General features: G+C 39.8%; 1 protein-coding gene across 1 annotated transcript in view; it reads left to right on the top strand.

The window, feature by feature from the left end:
* Positions 1-15858, top strand: part of abcc10 (ATP-binding cassette, sub-family C (CFTR/MRP), member 10) — an 18990-nt gene continuing 3132 nt past the window's right edge. Inside the window, exons 1-18 of the mRNA XM_048986830.1 lie at positions 1-303; positions 1475-1668; positions 1882-3259; positions 3861-4088; positions 5221-5377; positions 5463-5620; positions 6070-6149; positions 6248-6419; positions 7012-7110; positions 7476-7665; positions 8213-8290; positions 10892-11080; positions 12200-12329; positions 12663-12855; positions 12948-13291; positions 14340-14509; positions 14684-14844; positions 15064-15317. Coding sequence (XP_048842787.1) covers positions 1508-1668; positions 1882-3259; positions 3861-4088; positions 5221-5377; positions 5463-5620; positions 6070-6149; positions 6248-6419; positions 7012-7110; positions 7476-7665; positions 8213-8290; positions 10892-11080; positions 12200-12329; positions 12663-12855; positions 12948-13291; positions 14340-14509; positions 14684-14844; positions 15064-15317 — 4142 coding nt within the window. The 5' untranslated portion in view covers positions 1-303; positions 1475-1507. The remainder of the gene's footprint in view (positions 304-1474; positions 1669-1881; positions 3260-3860; positions 4089-5220; positions 5378-5462; positions 5621-6069; positions 6150-6247; positions 6420-7011; positions 7111-7475; positions 7666-8212; positions 8291-10891; positions 11081-12199; positions 12330-12662; positions 12856-12947; positions 13292-14339; positions 14510-14683; positions 14845-15063; positions 15318-15858) is intronic.

Below are 15858 nucleotides of genomic sequence, written 5' to 3' on the forward strand. Positions count from 1 at the left end.
AATGAAAACAACCAATATGGCTGCGCCCTGCATGTTCATACGGACTGATACGCTTGATCATTTTGATTAAACTTGATCGCTGATTTTGTTTTGTAGTCACCAAGACAATTAAATGTTTTTTGTTTCTTTAGGAAACCGGTGCTATTAATACGTAATTTCTAGGAAACCATCAATACAGAACCAAAAAAGAGACCCGGCAAATCTACATGCCCTCATATTCAGTTTTTTTTAAGCGTACAGTTGGAAGTGTTGCAAACCCTGTGAAAATACTACACAGTGATTTCTGTTTGCAAATGATTTTGGGTAAGCAGTGATACTGGTTGTCATATAATGATTTGTCATATAACATTTCGAGACATTGGAATATGACATATTTTGTTTCGAAACTGCTGAATATGACACCCTCAAAGTGTGTTGTAGATATGAATAGTTTTACAGTAGTCAACTTCCAACAACTATAAGTAATGTATAAATGCTTAAATGTGTACATTAGTTTTGTACCTCACTTTGTTAAATTCAGACTCTTGCGTTTGTTGTTACTTATGCTAGTGGTTAAGCTGATAGTCATTGAAGTTAGGAATGCTCTGTATGTTTATAGCCTCATTGGCAGTTGTCGAAATTAATGGCTACTTTTCTACCGTGTGTCATTGATAGGTATTTTGAATACATCACTGACACACAGCGATAACAGAACTAAAAGCATTGCCTAGACTTTTTCAGGCTCTTCCATGCCTGTAGTCCATCCGATTATCGTGCGAATGGTGTTGCTTTTCATCTAGAATAGCTTTTGTTGTGACTTTGAGGCAGTATGAAATTACAACAGGGAATTAACTTCCTTCAAACGCTGTGCATTATGAAATAAGTAGTTACTTAAATACATTTAGTGGACACTAAAATAGGTACAACTAGCTGGTAATGCGTGGGAACCATTTCTGTGTGAGTGTCTCCGTACTGTATTTTAGGTGCATTTGTGCTGATATGAAAACAAAATATTATGTATTTTAATATTTATATGCTAACTCGACTTCATTTGCGGTATACGGATTAAAATGCAAAGTATTTTCTTGTCATAGCAGCGCAAATGCACATAAGTACGCATTTGCGCTTTTACAAACGATCGATTGCCGCACACATCGTTCTTAAAGGTGAATGCGTACTTGCGTACCAGTTATGTGCACCCCTGCTAATAAGTGTATGCATAGAAAATGCTTTTCAATATATTTATGTATATTTATATATGACTACAGTTAAGCGAGAAATAATTCTCCATTATTGTTTTTTGAGCATAATTTCTGGGGGCACAGAATTAGTTTGGTCGTAGACTTTTTGAAATGAAATAATCTGTGGTTAATTTGCAAATCTGGTGAGTATGCTGTTGAGTGCACTTTACTATCTTCTCTAATCTATCATCTAAAACAGATATACAAGTCTAATTGTGAGTGTTATTTTGTTGAGTTTTCTTTCTTCTTCACAGGTTAAACACAGGTTTTATGGTGCTTCTGTGGAAATGGTTGACTTTATTGAAGTGCTCTGTCATACAAACAATTCAGATCCTTTCCCAATCTGGAAAAATGGAACTATAAGTCCGTGTTTTAACCAGCTTATCCTGAATTGCATATCACATTCTCTTCTTGCTCTCTCCAGTGCATGTTACTTGAGTACACCAAGGTAAGTCTCAGCTAAGCAATATGTTTTTTTTTTTTCACTGTTGATAATTTTAAGTCATACACCTGTTTTTGAAAATATGCAATATTTTACCACGGTTTATATCTCTGAGCTACAGAGCTACAATCCAAGTTTTTATAATGTTTTTTACGCATGAGAAGTTGAGGTTTTACAGTTACTGATGTGATAAATATCATCTCTCTTTTCACTATACAGATGCAGACCTCTCTGTTCTCCTACCTTTTGCGGATGGGGCTGCAGGACATTTGTCTCATTTTTGATGGCAGCCCTGTTTGTATGCGATGTGGTTATAGTGGCTCTCCTTTCTCCAGTGACGATGTACCTTGACATTTTGGCTGATGGCTCTGCTATTATTGCGTGGTTTGTACATTTTGGGGTGCTAGTGGTTTTGCAGAAATCTGTTTACAGTGCTACTAGGGGTCCCCTCACATTACTAATTCTTGCCATCATGCCGCTGTTTGCACTCAGCATCTCCATGATTGCCTACTGCAAGGATCCCATGTATGTTGACCTCTCCCATCCCCTTAGGTTTACACGCCTAGTTCTGTTAGCTGCTCAGCTCTTCCTTCTGTTTTTATATTTATTTGCGTTTGCCATCCCTCCTAAAGGGGAACATACAGATCAGCTGTCAGTTAATGATTCTGATAGGGCGCCTCTCATTCCTGGAGAAGTTCAGATCGACCAGTATGGTCAGATTATAGGAGAAGATGGCTGCAGTTGGGTGTCCCGGATCTTTTATTTCTGGTTGAATCCTCTGATGAAGCGTGGTCAGCTAAAGGAAATAGAGAGACCTTCGGATGTCTACCAGTTACCCCGTTACCTGCAGACCAGAGTCATCTGCCAGAACTTTAACCGTTGTTGGAATCAATCCCGGCAGGAAATGTACGTAGATGAAGGGCAGATGAAGAGGCAGAGGAAGCCGATGACGAGGAGCCTAGCAGACATTCATGACGACCATTGTAAGGAAAGGACAGACCTTTGTGATGACTCTGAAGTCACACTTTTGCATGTTCTGCACAAGGCGTTCGGGACGAAGTATTACTTGCTAGGGCTGCTGAAGCTGGTTGGGAATATCCTGAGTTTTGCAGGACCACTGCTCCTCAGCAGCTTGGTGGGCTTCATGGAGACAAGTCAGGCACCGATTAGCCAAGGGCTGTGGTGCTCCCTGGGCCTCTTAACCAGCACCCTGCTTTCCGCTGTCTTTCGTAATATTTTTTCTTTCGAAGTGTCAAAGGTGTCACTTTCTGCCCGTGCTGCCGTCATATCAACTATTTATCGGAAAGCCTTGCGGGTGAGCAGTTCTACACTAGCCCATTTCACTCTGGGGGAAATTGTCAACTTCATGAGCACAGACACGGATCGCTTAATCAACTTCTTAAACAATTTTCATGATATTTGGAATCTGCCTCTGCAGTTTGCAATCACCCTGTACCTCTTCTACCTGCAAGTGGGGCTGGCCTTCCTTGCAGGATTAGGTTTTGCAGTGCTGCTTGTACCAGTTAATAAGGTCCTTGCCACCTGTATCATGAAGAACAACAAGTACATGCTGAAATACAAAGATAGCCGTGTTAAGGTATGTTTACGGTTTAAATGATATTCTGATTCTTAACTGTATTTTGACCATCAATACTTTTGTATTGCACGTTACGTGATATAAATAAATTAAAATGCTATTGTTTCTATGTGGAAGTAAATGACAACATCAGCAAGCATACTTATTCATGTAAGGGTGTAGATTTGGTTTCAGTATTGGATGGGACTAAATCTGCCGCCCAATCCCCCCACCCCCTGAACACATGGTACTTCCTTAGTATTAGCAGGGATATGTCCATACCGTCCGTACCCAAATCGGTGCCCTTGGATTCATACTGATGTTGGATTGTTTTTTACCCAGAATAATCAGCTTCCCTTTGGAGTTTAAGGCACATTTTACAGAATACAAAATTTCATTAGCAACTGACTCAAAAGACAGTGATATGACTTTCTACATTAAGTGTTGTTTAAGTGAATCAAAAGAGATTTGCTGGCTCTTCACCATGCTCTTTCATTTGGGTGTTTATTTGAGGACAGCTCAGCAAGCACTTTAGTGCTTTTATCACAGCTAGACACATCATTTTTGTTTCAAGTCTGAAAAAATGTAGGTCATTAGTAAATCTTGTTTTTATTTATTTTAGCTCATGACGGAACTTCTGCTTGGGATGAGAGTCATCAAGTTCTACACTTGGGAGTTTCACTTCTCCCGTAAAATTGCAGATTACCGCAAACAGGAGCTGTCCCATCTCAAGGCCATTAAATACCTAGATGCTGTCTGCGTTTATACCTGGGCAGCCCTACCTGTGGTAATCTCCATCCTCACCTTTGTCACTTACGTGCTGCTAGGCAATGAACTCACTGCAGCTAAGGTAAGATATTTTGTGTCTATTTAAATATGTGGCCTAATTGACTTTGGTCTAATTAATGGCTCATTTAATTTTAATTCGAAAACGGTTTTTGCATCACCATTTTGATGCATGAGAATTACATGTATTTTCTAGAGGTCAGTTTTTTAAATTTTAAATTAAGCATAAAACACAGATTTAAGTCAATGGTAGAATATGCTTGAGCAAAGAAAAGTGCAGTTGTGTGCCTTTTTTTTTTTTTACTTAAGTACATGGGGATGTGGGAGGATAGGGCCCTGGGTTGGCACAATCCATGGAAACCCGCAACTTGTATGACAGACTCTACTGGTAGACAAACTGCGTTTGGCTTTAGTTTATATTGGGCATATTTTTTTTACTGTTTTACTTTTACTTTTACTTTAGAAATATTGCAGTATTTATCCCAAAATATTTAAAGCCAGTGTCCGACCAAAATCCGTGATGGGTTGGTGCCCTATCTTGGCACAGAGGTGGATCAGCAGAGTTACTCAAACAAAAGAAAATCTATATTTTAGAAAGGCAAAGTAATCCAAAGCAGGTTGTTTAAGCAGTAGAAGAACCAGTTTTAAACAATAGAAGAACCAGTTTTAAACTATAGAAGGAAACAGTTTTATACAGAGGAATGAGGCAAAATTTTTCCTAGCAGCTGCAGAAAGTGTTTAGTCAAGGTTGTTGCCATTAAAAGAGGTTCCATTGCTTACTAAATACATTTCCATCTTTTACCTTGATTATTTCAAAGATTTGTTCAAGAGAAATATAGCAAGTAAAATGTTACCTTTGTAATTGGGCAGCATGGTGGTTGTCTTGCCAAATTACTCTAAAGGATATATCTTGTATATCCAGAGTTTCTCTGGATAATAATATGGTTACCATAACAGCTAATTCACACCCATCAAAATTTTCAATCCTGAATACAAATCTTTTTCCAGATTTTAAAAGTGCCACCTTTTCTGTATTGAATTGTTCTCAATGTTCAGCTTGTGAAGCTCCATGATGTGACAGTCTTGGTATCTTTTCTCAAGTACTGGGCCTGTAAATTATCTATCTGTCTGTCCTGTCCTGTCCTGTCCTGTCCGTGATTTTGCTTTTTTATTCTACATGTCCATTTTTCTTGCAGGTTTTCACAACACTTGCTCTAGTAGGCATGCTTATTTTGCCTCTAAACAACTTTCCTTGGATACTGAACAGTACTGTTGAAGCCAAGGTGTCATTAGATCGTATCCAGCGCTTCCTAAGGCTTTGTGATCAAGACCTGGATGTCTATTACTCTTCTGGTACTCTACTTTTCCGGCCTTTATATATCCTTGAGTTAACTTAAGTTTTTCTTTGTGTTTATGGTTGTTTTTACTCTTTGTGAAGATGCACCTGAGGATCCCCAAACTGCTGTCCAAATGAAAAACTGCACCTTTTCCTGGCATGACTCTGAATTTAGGGACCTTCCCAATTACATTGGAACAAGAGGATCATCCCCAAATAGCAATCAGTTGCTTCAGAGTATCAACATCACTATAAAAAAGGTAATCTGATACCTAAAGGCGTCAGAAAGATTCAGTATAATCAGTGGGTAAATGCAATTAGTTTATGTTTTTTCCCCAGACATTATATTGAGGTGGCATTTAATTTTTAAAATCTAGTTTAATTGGTTAAATTACTTGATGAGTATTGATTAGACAAAAATGTTATGCTGATCAAAAAATACATTTGTGTAGTGGATGGTTCCTGCAAATCCTGGGGTGACTTTAGGAGAGATTTTGAAATGGTTAAACTGATGCAGTTTAACAGACATGATATCATGGTTTTACATCGAAGACTTTTGCGATATGGTAACTGTATATCAAGTGAATTATTGCACAAGTCTAATTTTTATTGATTGTCGCCCCATGTAGGACCTTCTTATTTTGTAAATAAGCAGTTAAGCCCTGGATCAGTGTCTGATACTGATTCATACTCTTTTGCTATTTACCAGGGCTCCCTTGTCGCTGTGGTAGGGAAAGTCGGCTGTGGAAAGAGCACACTCTTAGCTGCCATCGTGGGGGAGCTCACCCGGTAACATTTCAAAGTGTAGCACAATATTTTTGAAACCACTATAGTATGACTCTTTTATTTGTGAGTTATTTATTTGCAAAAAAATGTATCCTGCAAAGGTGTGGGGGTGCGGTATATGTTGAAGGACGAGAAAATGGCTTTGCCATAGCTGCTCAGGAGCCATGGATTCAGCACGGATCAGTACGTGACAACATCTTGTTTGGCAAGGAATTCCGCAGCCGTTTGTACCAAGCTGTGCTGGAGGCCTGTGCACTTAGCGAAGATCTCAGTGTGAGCTCATCTTTTTCAGTTCACTGATTCCTGCCTCTCATGACTTTGTCTTTTGTAATTTTTTATGAAAGGAAGGGAAGTTTAATACTATGTATAACCTGTTATATTTGACCATTATATTTTACAGGGAGACTTGGGGATGTTGCTTTATGGATTTCATTATGCTCATGTATAAATACCTGATATTTCTGTATAATGCTTAATTCTGCTAGACTGCCTGACTGTTGTAATTATAAAACAGTGACTTCAATTGGTTACACTTTACATTGTGGGCCTTCATAATGAATTTATAATGCATTCATAGACCATTAATAAGTTGCATGTAAGAATAATACCTTCATGTGACAGTGCACTTAATGTTGTATGAATGCATTCTAAATGCATTATGAATGTGCACTTAATGTAAATCATTACCAATGTTTGTTATTAGCATATTGTCATGTATTAATATAATATTGTTTTTTTCACTGACATTATGAACGCAATGCTTTAAGACATGTTAAGATATGCTTACGTGCTGCTTATGAATGCATAATGAATGTGAAGGTACCTTTAATGTAAAGCCTTACCCCTGGATTATATTTGTATGCAGATTTTGCCCAGTGGGGACCTGACTGAGGTGGGGGAGAATGGAGTGACACTCAGTGGGGGGCAGAAGGCACGGCTGGCGCTGGCTAGGGCCATATACATGGTACAAAACCAAATACCCATCAGGCCTTATTAAATGGCATGAGGCTGTTGTATTGATCGGGCAGCTTTTTCCCCCCTGGTATAAGAATGCATGCAATGTTTTTCACTTTTGTATTGCAAAATATATGTCATCATGTTCAAGGGGTACATTCTGTGGACTATCTTCCATATCATACCACATAATATTGCATTGATATAACTAATTTTTTTCTGCTGCAGAAAGCAGATAGGTGAATGTATAAACTATTTTGAATAAAGGTTTGGTTAATTAAAAACCTGCTTAAAAGTTTAATTAAATTCTTGAAAGAAGAAAAGGAGAAAAGCAAGTTTTTAATCACCCCATTATCTTCCTCTTCTACTGCTTAGGAAAAGGACATTTACCTTCTCGATGATCCTCTGGCTGCGGTGGATGCTGATGTAGCAAAACACCTCTTGGAAAAATGCATCCTGGGAATCTTAAAGCACAAGACAAGAATCATTTGTACGCACCGCATCGAGTTTCTGCACAAAGCGGATGCTGTCGTGTTGATGGATAATGGCACAGTTGTTAAAATAGGTACCCAGTTTCCTGTTTATTGCTTTTATTTTCTATTGAAATCAGGCAGTCCACATTTTTGCTCCCTCCTAGCTAATCAAGAACACCGAATACCACCGAATACAGGTATATTAGGAACTGGGAGGGAGCAAATACATGGACTGTCTGAGGGTCCTTGTGGAATAGGTTGGGAAACACTGATATAAGCAATGCAATGTGTGCATCAGCCACTGCATGCGATTCATATTTATCACTGTAATATTTCTGTATTCCTTGGAATAATTGATTTTAAAGTGGTGAATTAGCATACAAAAGGAACACTGTAACTGTGTACTCTAAAGGATACATTTACAACAGAGTGTTTCTGTTGGTTAATTTAGAAAGATAACAAACTAAAATTCACAAAATATTTCAAATGAAAATTGATACCAAGATATTTTTAATGCAAAAAAAATAGAACGAGACTGACTGTCAAGAAAAGTATGATTCTTGTCAGTTTGAGAAATGATGCATTCAATTTGCCGTGCAGTTACATAGATGAATTCATTGATTATTATTTATCTGTCAGGTAGCCCAGAGGAAATTCTCCCTTTGGTGGAAGCTGTACCTAAGGACTGGAATAAAAGCGTCAACAAGAAGCAGAAAGGTATGAGCAGTTTTGGTTGTCACTCTTCACACTTTGTTTTCTGTTTTGTAATCACCCTCTATCATAGCCTGATCTTATTCTATATGTTACCCCTCTTTCCTGAATCATCCTCTATCGTGGCCTAATCTTAGGCCGATTCTCCACCGCACCAGTTAACATACCTTTGGTACTTAAAGGTGCTGGATTTCCACTGTGTAAAAACTGATACTGGTACCTAAGGACATCACATTGCGAGGCAAAGAATTTTATACTGTATTCAAAAAATGACTGGAGTATATTATAGGGCTGGACGATGTGTGATATTAATAACATTTATGCATATGCTAATCTTACATTGCTAGTCAGTTACATTAAGATCAGGCTTTTAATTACCTTCAGTACATTATGGACATTATTGCCAGGGAATTCACGTTTCGCTAAAATGTCTTACTCTATCATAGGAAAAACAGAACTTAGCAAGTTTTGTAATTTTAATGATTATCATTTAATGATTTTCAGGATTATCTACAGTAGCATATGTTTAAAAATTAGCATTGCATGCATTCTCCGAGACACTCATAATCATTTTCATCTTTGCTGTTTAAATCACTGCTAGACAGGTGAGAAACTTATATTGTACTCCTTTTTTGCTTTATAAATACACAAATATTTATTATGACAAAACCACATTGCTATAGTTTCAATGCATTGATGTCCTAGTAGCTATATTATCCAAAATTGTTTATTTCTTCTCATGCCATCCTCATCTTGTCATGTCTGGTCTTCCGACCAGTTCACAATTTAAGCTTGGGTCTCTTCATTTGTCCACACATTTGTTATTATTACTTTTTTTTTTTTTTTACTTTATTTATCGTTGGTTTCTGAGTTTTTCAACTTTTTTCAAGACACCGGTTATATTGTATTTCAGAGGCAGGCTATTTGCATATCCAACCGACAAGAAAGCATTTCAAGTTCCACCCCAAAGTTCTGAAGTACCTAAAAAGTATCCCAGTTAGTTCGGCATTTTAGATGCTGGAACTTTTGGTACTGGTAGTCGACCTGAAGTCAGTAGAAAAGGGAAAGTACCAAAAGTACGGTGCCTGATACAGTGGAAAAGTGCCCTTATACTCTGTGTCACCCCTGTTTCCTTAATCATCTTCTGTCACGGCCTGATCTTATTCTCTGTGCTACCCTTATTTGCTGAATTGCCCACTGCCACAGCCTGATGTTATTCTCTGTGTTACCCGTATTTGCTGAATTGCCCACTGTCACGGCCTGATCTTATTCTCTGCGTTACCCCCGTTTCCTTAATCACCTTCTGTCACGGCCTGATGTTATTCTCTGTGTTACCCTTATTTGCTGAATTGCCCACTGCCACAGCCTGATGTTATTCTCTGTGTTACCCGTATTTGCTGAATTGCCCTCTGTCACGGCCTGATCTTATTCTCTGTGTTACCCGTATTTGCTGAATTGCCCTCTGTCACGGCCTGATCTTATTCTCTGTGTTACCCATATTTGCTAAATTGCCCTCTGTCACGGCCTGATCTTATTCTCTGTGTTACCCGTATTTGCTGAATTGCCCACTGTCACGGCCTGATCTTATTCTCTGTGTTACCCGAATTTGCGGAATTGCCCTCTGTCACGGCCTGATCTTATTCTCTGTGTTACCCATATTTGCTAAATTGCCCACTGTCATGGCCTGATCTTATTCTCTGTGTTACCCGTATTTGCTGAATTGCCCACTGTCACGGCCTGGTGTTATTCTCTGTGTTACCCGTATTTGCTGAATTGCCCTCTGTCACGGCCTGATCTTATTCTCTGTGTTACCCATATTTGCTAAATTGCCCTCTGTCATGGCCTGATCTTATTCTCTGCGTTACCCCCGTTTCCTTAATCACCTTCTGTCACGGCCTGATCTTATTCTCTGTGTTACCCATATTTGCTAAATTGCCCACTGTCATGGACTGATCTTATTCTCTGTGTTACCCGTATTTGCTGAATTGCCCACTGTCACGGCCTGGTGTTATTCTCTGTGTTACCCGTATTTGCTGAATTGCCCTCTGTCACGGCCTGATCTTATTCTCTGTGTTACCCGTATTTGCTGAATTGCCCACTGTTACGGCCTGATCTTATTCTCTGTGTTACCCGAATTTGCGGAATTGCCCACTGTCATGGCCTGATCTTATTCTCTGTGTTACCCGTATTTGCTGAATTGCCCACTGTCATGGCCTGATCTTATTCTCTGTGTTACCCGTATTTGCTGAATTGCCCACTGTCACGGCCTGGTGTTATTCTCTGTGTTACCCGTATTTGCTGAATTGCCCTCTGTCACGGCCTGATATTATTCTCTGTGTTACCCATATTTGCTAAATTGCCCACTGTCATGGCCTGATCTTATTCTCTGTGTTACCCGTATTTGCTGAATTGCCCACTGTCACGGCCTGGTGTTATTCTCTGTGTTACCCGTATTTGCTGAATTGCCCTCTGTCACGGCCTGATCTTATTCTCTGTGTTACCCATATTTGCTAAATTGCCCTCTGTCACGGCCTGGTCTTATTTCCAATGTCACCCTCTGTCACGGCCTGATCTTTTCTCTGCAATATGTGTGTCGTTATGGATTAGATGAGCTGGAATTGGAGCAGCAGCAGGTGCTGGAGGAGTCCCCTGAACAGAGCCCTCTCATCCATTCCATGGTGGATGAGGAGCAGAAGCAGACGGGTGTGGTCACGTGGAAGGTGTACCATTCGTACTGGCTGGCTATCGGTGGCTGCCTGGCGTTTCTGATCGTCTTTTTCCTATTCCTCATGCAAGGTACCACGCAGTGATAACACAGCTGTCCTGAAGAAAGCAAAGTAATGAAAACATACAGTGCTCACAGAAAGTCTTGGGGCACTTGCTTAATTCAGTAAAAGTATTGCAAATTTATTGGTCTTATAACAAAAACCATTACTTTTATTCATTTGTTTGCCAAACATATATATATAATAATACAATAAAATCCATTTATAACAGACTTCAAGGGACCTGGCAAAACAGTCTGTTATATCCAAAGTTCGTTATATCTGGAGTTGCTGTATGCCCAGAACACAATTACAGGGCACCATTTACTCATGTCACACCCCAGCAGACACACTTATCGTATAGATTATTATATTGTACATGTAGTAATTCAACTTTCCTGACCAGATACATGACTATTAATAATCCCGACTACTTATCTGCGCTGGATATCACCGGCATGCCATGCACCTTGTAGGCGGAGCCTGCATGTCTGTTATAGCCGAACAAAACTACAGCTAAAAGCCACCCTGGGGACCAAATTGTTTGTCCGTTATAAGCAAAATTCCGTTATATGCGAGTCCGCTATATCTGATGCTTTTTCTGCATGTTCTTAAAGGTGCACGGCCGGGACCAGCAGACCTTGTTAGATGATATTCTGTTATAAGCGAGTCCACTAACAGGATTTTGCTATAATAATAATAATAATAATAATTATTATTATAATAATTAATAATTAGCTGAAAGTAAAAGAACAATATGTTAGCTTTTTCAAGCTAACATAATACCAAAATGACAAGAACACAACTGATTCAGATAGTAAAAAAAAAATATGACAATATAAAGATAATGTCTGTGCAGAAGATATGTGCATATACATTAAACATTGCTTTTCAATGGACTTCTGTTATGAAACCAATAAATATGCAACATTTATAAATTTACAGAATTAAGCAAGCATCCACTAGCACTATATGTGGAATGGCAGTACTCCACTTTAGTATCCCATGTAAAGTATATACTTCAGGGGTACTACAGGGTTCCTTTGATAGATTATGTACTGTCCAGATTATATTGTGTGTTCATCCGGATGCTGACTAGAGTCGTCCATTTCAGTAGCCGTGATGTATATAGTATTCCACTTTCTCCCAGCATCGAAAAATGTATCAGACTGGTGGCTGGCCCACTGGATATCCAGTCTGAAGAACAGCAGTGCAGCTTCCCACAACTCCATGTTCCTCAGCAGCTTCTCACCCAGTTTGGCCGCCTCACCGCGGATGATGTGAGTTTTTGGTCCAGGTTTGCATTGGCACAATTGACAGGCACATTTTTACTTTTTGCTTCAGTGATATTTATAAATTAATTTGTCTTTAGGTATTCCAGATACCTTTTCATGAAAAATGTGTAATTTCACTTGTATATTATTCAGTTTACTATACCCATAATTCCATTTTATTACATTTTTCTTGCTTATTATGCAGCTCAGTTTGATATATGTATATTTTTATTTCCGACTCTTTTGAGCAGTGCATTTTTAGATATTCTATATTTAAGAACCTTTTTTTTTTTTTTTTTACTTCTTAAATATTTCTGTCCATTTGTCTCCTCACCATAGGTACACAGCAATCATCACTGACCCTTCTGCTCATGCCAACATTACCGGCGAGCTGAGATTCTACCTGACTGTGTATGTGTCTATAGCAGCTGCTAACTCAGTCTTCACTGTAATCCGAGCGTTCGTCTTTGCCTATGGGACCATCCGTGCCGCCACAGTCATTCACACTCGGCTGCTGGACCGAGTGCTGAAGGTATGCGTTCTTTTATTCTACCATCTCTTTTTGAAGTGATGCTGTTATTGCCACCTTCTCACGTATTTATTTTTGTTTATTTTACCGGCCAGTCCACTGTGACCTTTTTTGACTCCACTCCACTTGGCCGTATCATCAACCGCTTCTCTTCTGACTTGTACAGTGTGGATGACACACTGCCCTTTATCCTCAACATCCTCCTTGCGAACATCTTTGGCCTGCTTGGCATGCTGGTCATGATCAGCTATGGCCTGCCGTGGATCCTGCTGCTGCTCTTGCCGTTAGCTGCTCTTTATTATAAAATCCAGAACTTCTACCGGCACACGTCCCGCGAGCTGAAGCGTCTTTACAGCATCACCCTTTCACCCATCTACTCCCACTTCTCTGAGACCCTAACAGGACTGTGCACCATCCGGGCAAGCGGCAGCACTTACAGGTATCAGTGCCATGCTCTTGGATTTAACCAGTATATTTTACAGGGAGGTATATTTTAAAGGGCAATCTTATTTGCTGTTATTCAATTTTTGTGATCAATAACTTGTGAGAATGAAGGAGCGTTCTCTGTGTTTAGTTATTTTGGCAACATCTCTTATTTGGTGATGAAATGCCAGTAATTCCATGTGTGTGGAGTCTGCATGTTCTCCCCGTGTCTTCCTGGGGTGTCCTCCGGTTTCTCTCAACAGTCCAAAAAACACGCTGTAGTTAATTGGAGTTGCCCATAGGTGTGCATGTGTCAGCGAATGGTGTGTGAGTGTGCCCTGCGAGGAGTTGGCCCATCCTGGGTTGTACCCTGCCTTGTACCCGTAGCCTCCAGGATAGGCTGTGGACCCCCTGTGACCCTGAATAGGATGAGTGATTTCAGATAATGGATTTATTGAATATTCAGATGCATAATTACACTTCTTACTAAGGTAAAATGCTAACCTGCTAATAGGGAACGTTCCCAGAACTTTAGCCAACATTATATGAAGGTCGTGTCAAAGCTTGCAGAGAACGCTCTTACAGTAACAGTAACGGAACATTATTTCCATGCTTCACATTTCAATAAAGGTGTCAGCGTCAGCACAATAACATTATTACCTGAACATCCTTTTAACGCAATTAATGTTGAAAAACTTTGTGTTATAATAAAATATTATTTTATGAAATTGCTGCTTATGTATATTACTAAGGCAGTATCCCCAACCAGCCTTGAACCTGTGGCCTTTGGAATGTAGAGCAGCACATGGTAGCCACTGCTCTGTCATGCCCTTCGTTTGTTTTTATATTATTAGTCTTAGCTGTTGTAGTAGTGGGATAACATTCTGGGAAGATCAAGAAAACCGGACACTTTGAACGTTTCCATACCTTAATTAAAACGTTCGGTAACAATTGTTAGGAAATTGCCACTATGCCTGGGAAATTCAGGCATATCCGAAGATACTTGTGCATATTTAAAAAATGGCAAATGATGTATCATGATTATAATCTTGACTGTTTTGCAGGTTTCAAGAGGAGAATGCGAATCGTTTGGAAATGAACCAGAGGTGTCTGTTTGCTAGTAATGCAGCTATGCAGTGGCTGGACATCCGGCTGCAAATGATTGGAGTCTTGGTGGTGACGGGTCTTAGTGTGATTGCAATCATCCAGCACCAAATGAAATCTGTTGACTCGGGTTAGTAATGACAGTGTTCGCTCAATACATTTGCATTTTAGTTAATACATGTTAGCAGTGTAATGTTTTGTAAATGTCATTTGTTAATGTCAGTTTCTCGAGCAGAATAAGAAAGCCAGTCTTCATGCCAGAGTGCAGTGGTAACCAGTTTGTTGTCTCTTTCCTCTGATGCAGGTCTGGTGGGCCTTTCGTTGTCCTATGCCCTGTCCATCACAGGCTTACTGTCAGGGCTCATCGCCAGCTTTACGCAGGTGGAAACGCAGATGGTTAGTGTGGAGAGGACTGAGGAGTACTCCACCAGTACCCCCATGGAGCCTCAGCAGGGCGGTCTGGAGGTAATCCATATAAATATCACATGAGCTGTAATCGTCTCAGCAGCTCAAATGACATTAAGCAAACTGGTATCAAAACATGAACATTTTAGCTTTCTTTATTTTGGCTAAAGTATGCAAAAAAAAATGTAAAATTCTTATGAACTTAGCACTTATTTCTTGAGATAAAGAGCGAGCGTGTGAGGATGCATGTGTCCCACTGATTATGATTTGCCCATGTAGGTGCCCCCCTCGTGGCCAGAGCATGGGCAGGTGGAGTTTAGACAGGTGGTGCTCGTGTACCGTCCTGGTCTACCCAATGCTTTGGATAGGTTAACCGTAGTGATCCAGCCTGGGGAAAAAGTGGGCGTGGTCGGCCGAACAGGATCCGGGAAATCCTCGATGTTCCTCGCTCTTTTCCGCATGATGGAGCTCAGCGGTGGGCAGATTCTGGTCGATGGTGTGGACATCAGCCACGTAGGCCTGCGACAGCTACGGTAAGTAGGGAGCACTAACTGATGCTACATAAGAACTGGTATGTACTGTACCTGTTCTGATTTACCTAGAAATTTGACAGACTTAAGGAATGGATCACATTGGTAATCAGAGAACTGCCTGTATAGCTGATGTCATATGGTAATTTTTTGTATTTGTAAATATGTTTAGCACCATAAGAGGCTCAAGGGAAAAGGTGTGGGTTTCATCTTCTGTTCCAGCTCTGTGTATGTGTGCAGTTTGAATATTCTACTATTTTTCATGTCCGTTTCATCTGGGTGCTCAAGATTCCTCTCGAAGGCCAAAAAGATGGGGTCTTTAACTTGCCCTTACAGTGAGGTTGTCCTGTGTTTCTGCTGTGATGAACTGATAGCCCATCTGAGATGTCTCATGCTGTATGCCCCATGTCTCTAGCAATCTTATACTGGACAAATGAGTATGGCTGGACGTAATTATTATCTACACTTTCTTTGTAAAATATTTTGGTTTGATCTCATGTAGTTGAAGAAGGGCTAGATTACAAGGTAAATGGTAAAAATTTAA

Source organism: Brienomyrus brachyistius, chromosome 20, assembly GCF_023856365.1.
Source record: "Brienomyrus brachyistius isolate T26 chromosome 20, BBRACH_0.4, whole genome shotgun sequence".
NCBI lineage: Eukaryota > Metazoa > Chordata > Actinopteri > Osteoglossiformes > Mormyridae > Brienomyrus > Brienomyrus brachyistius.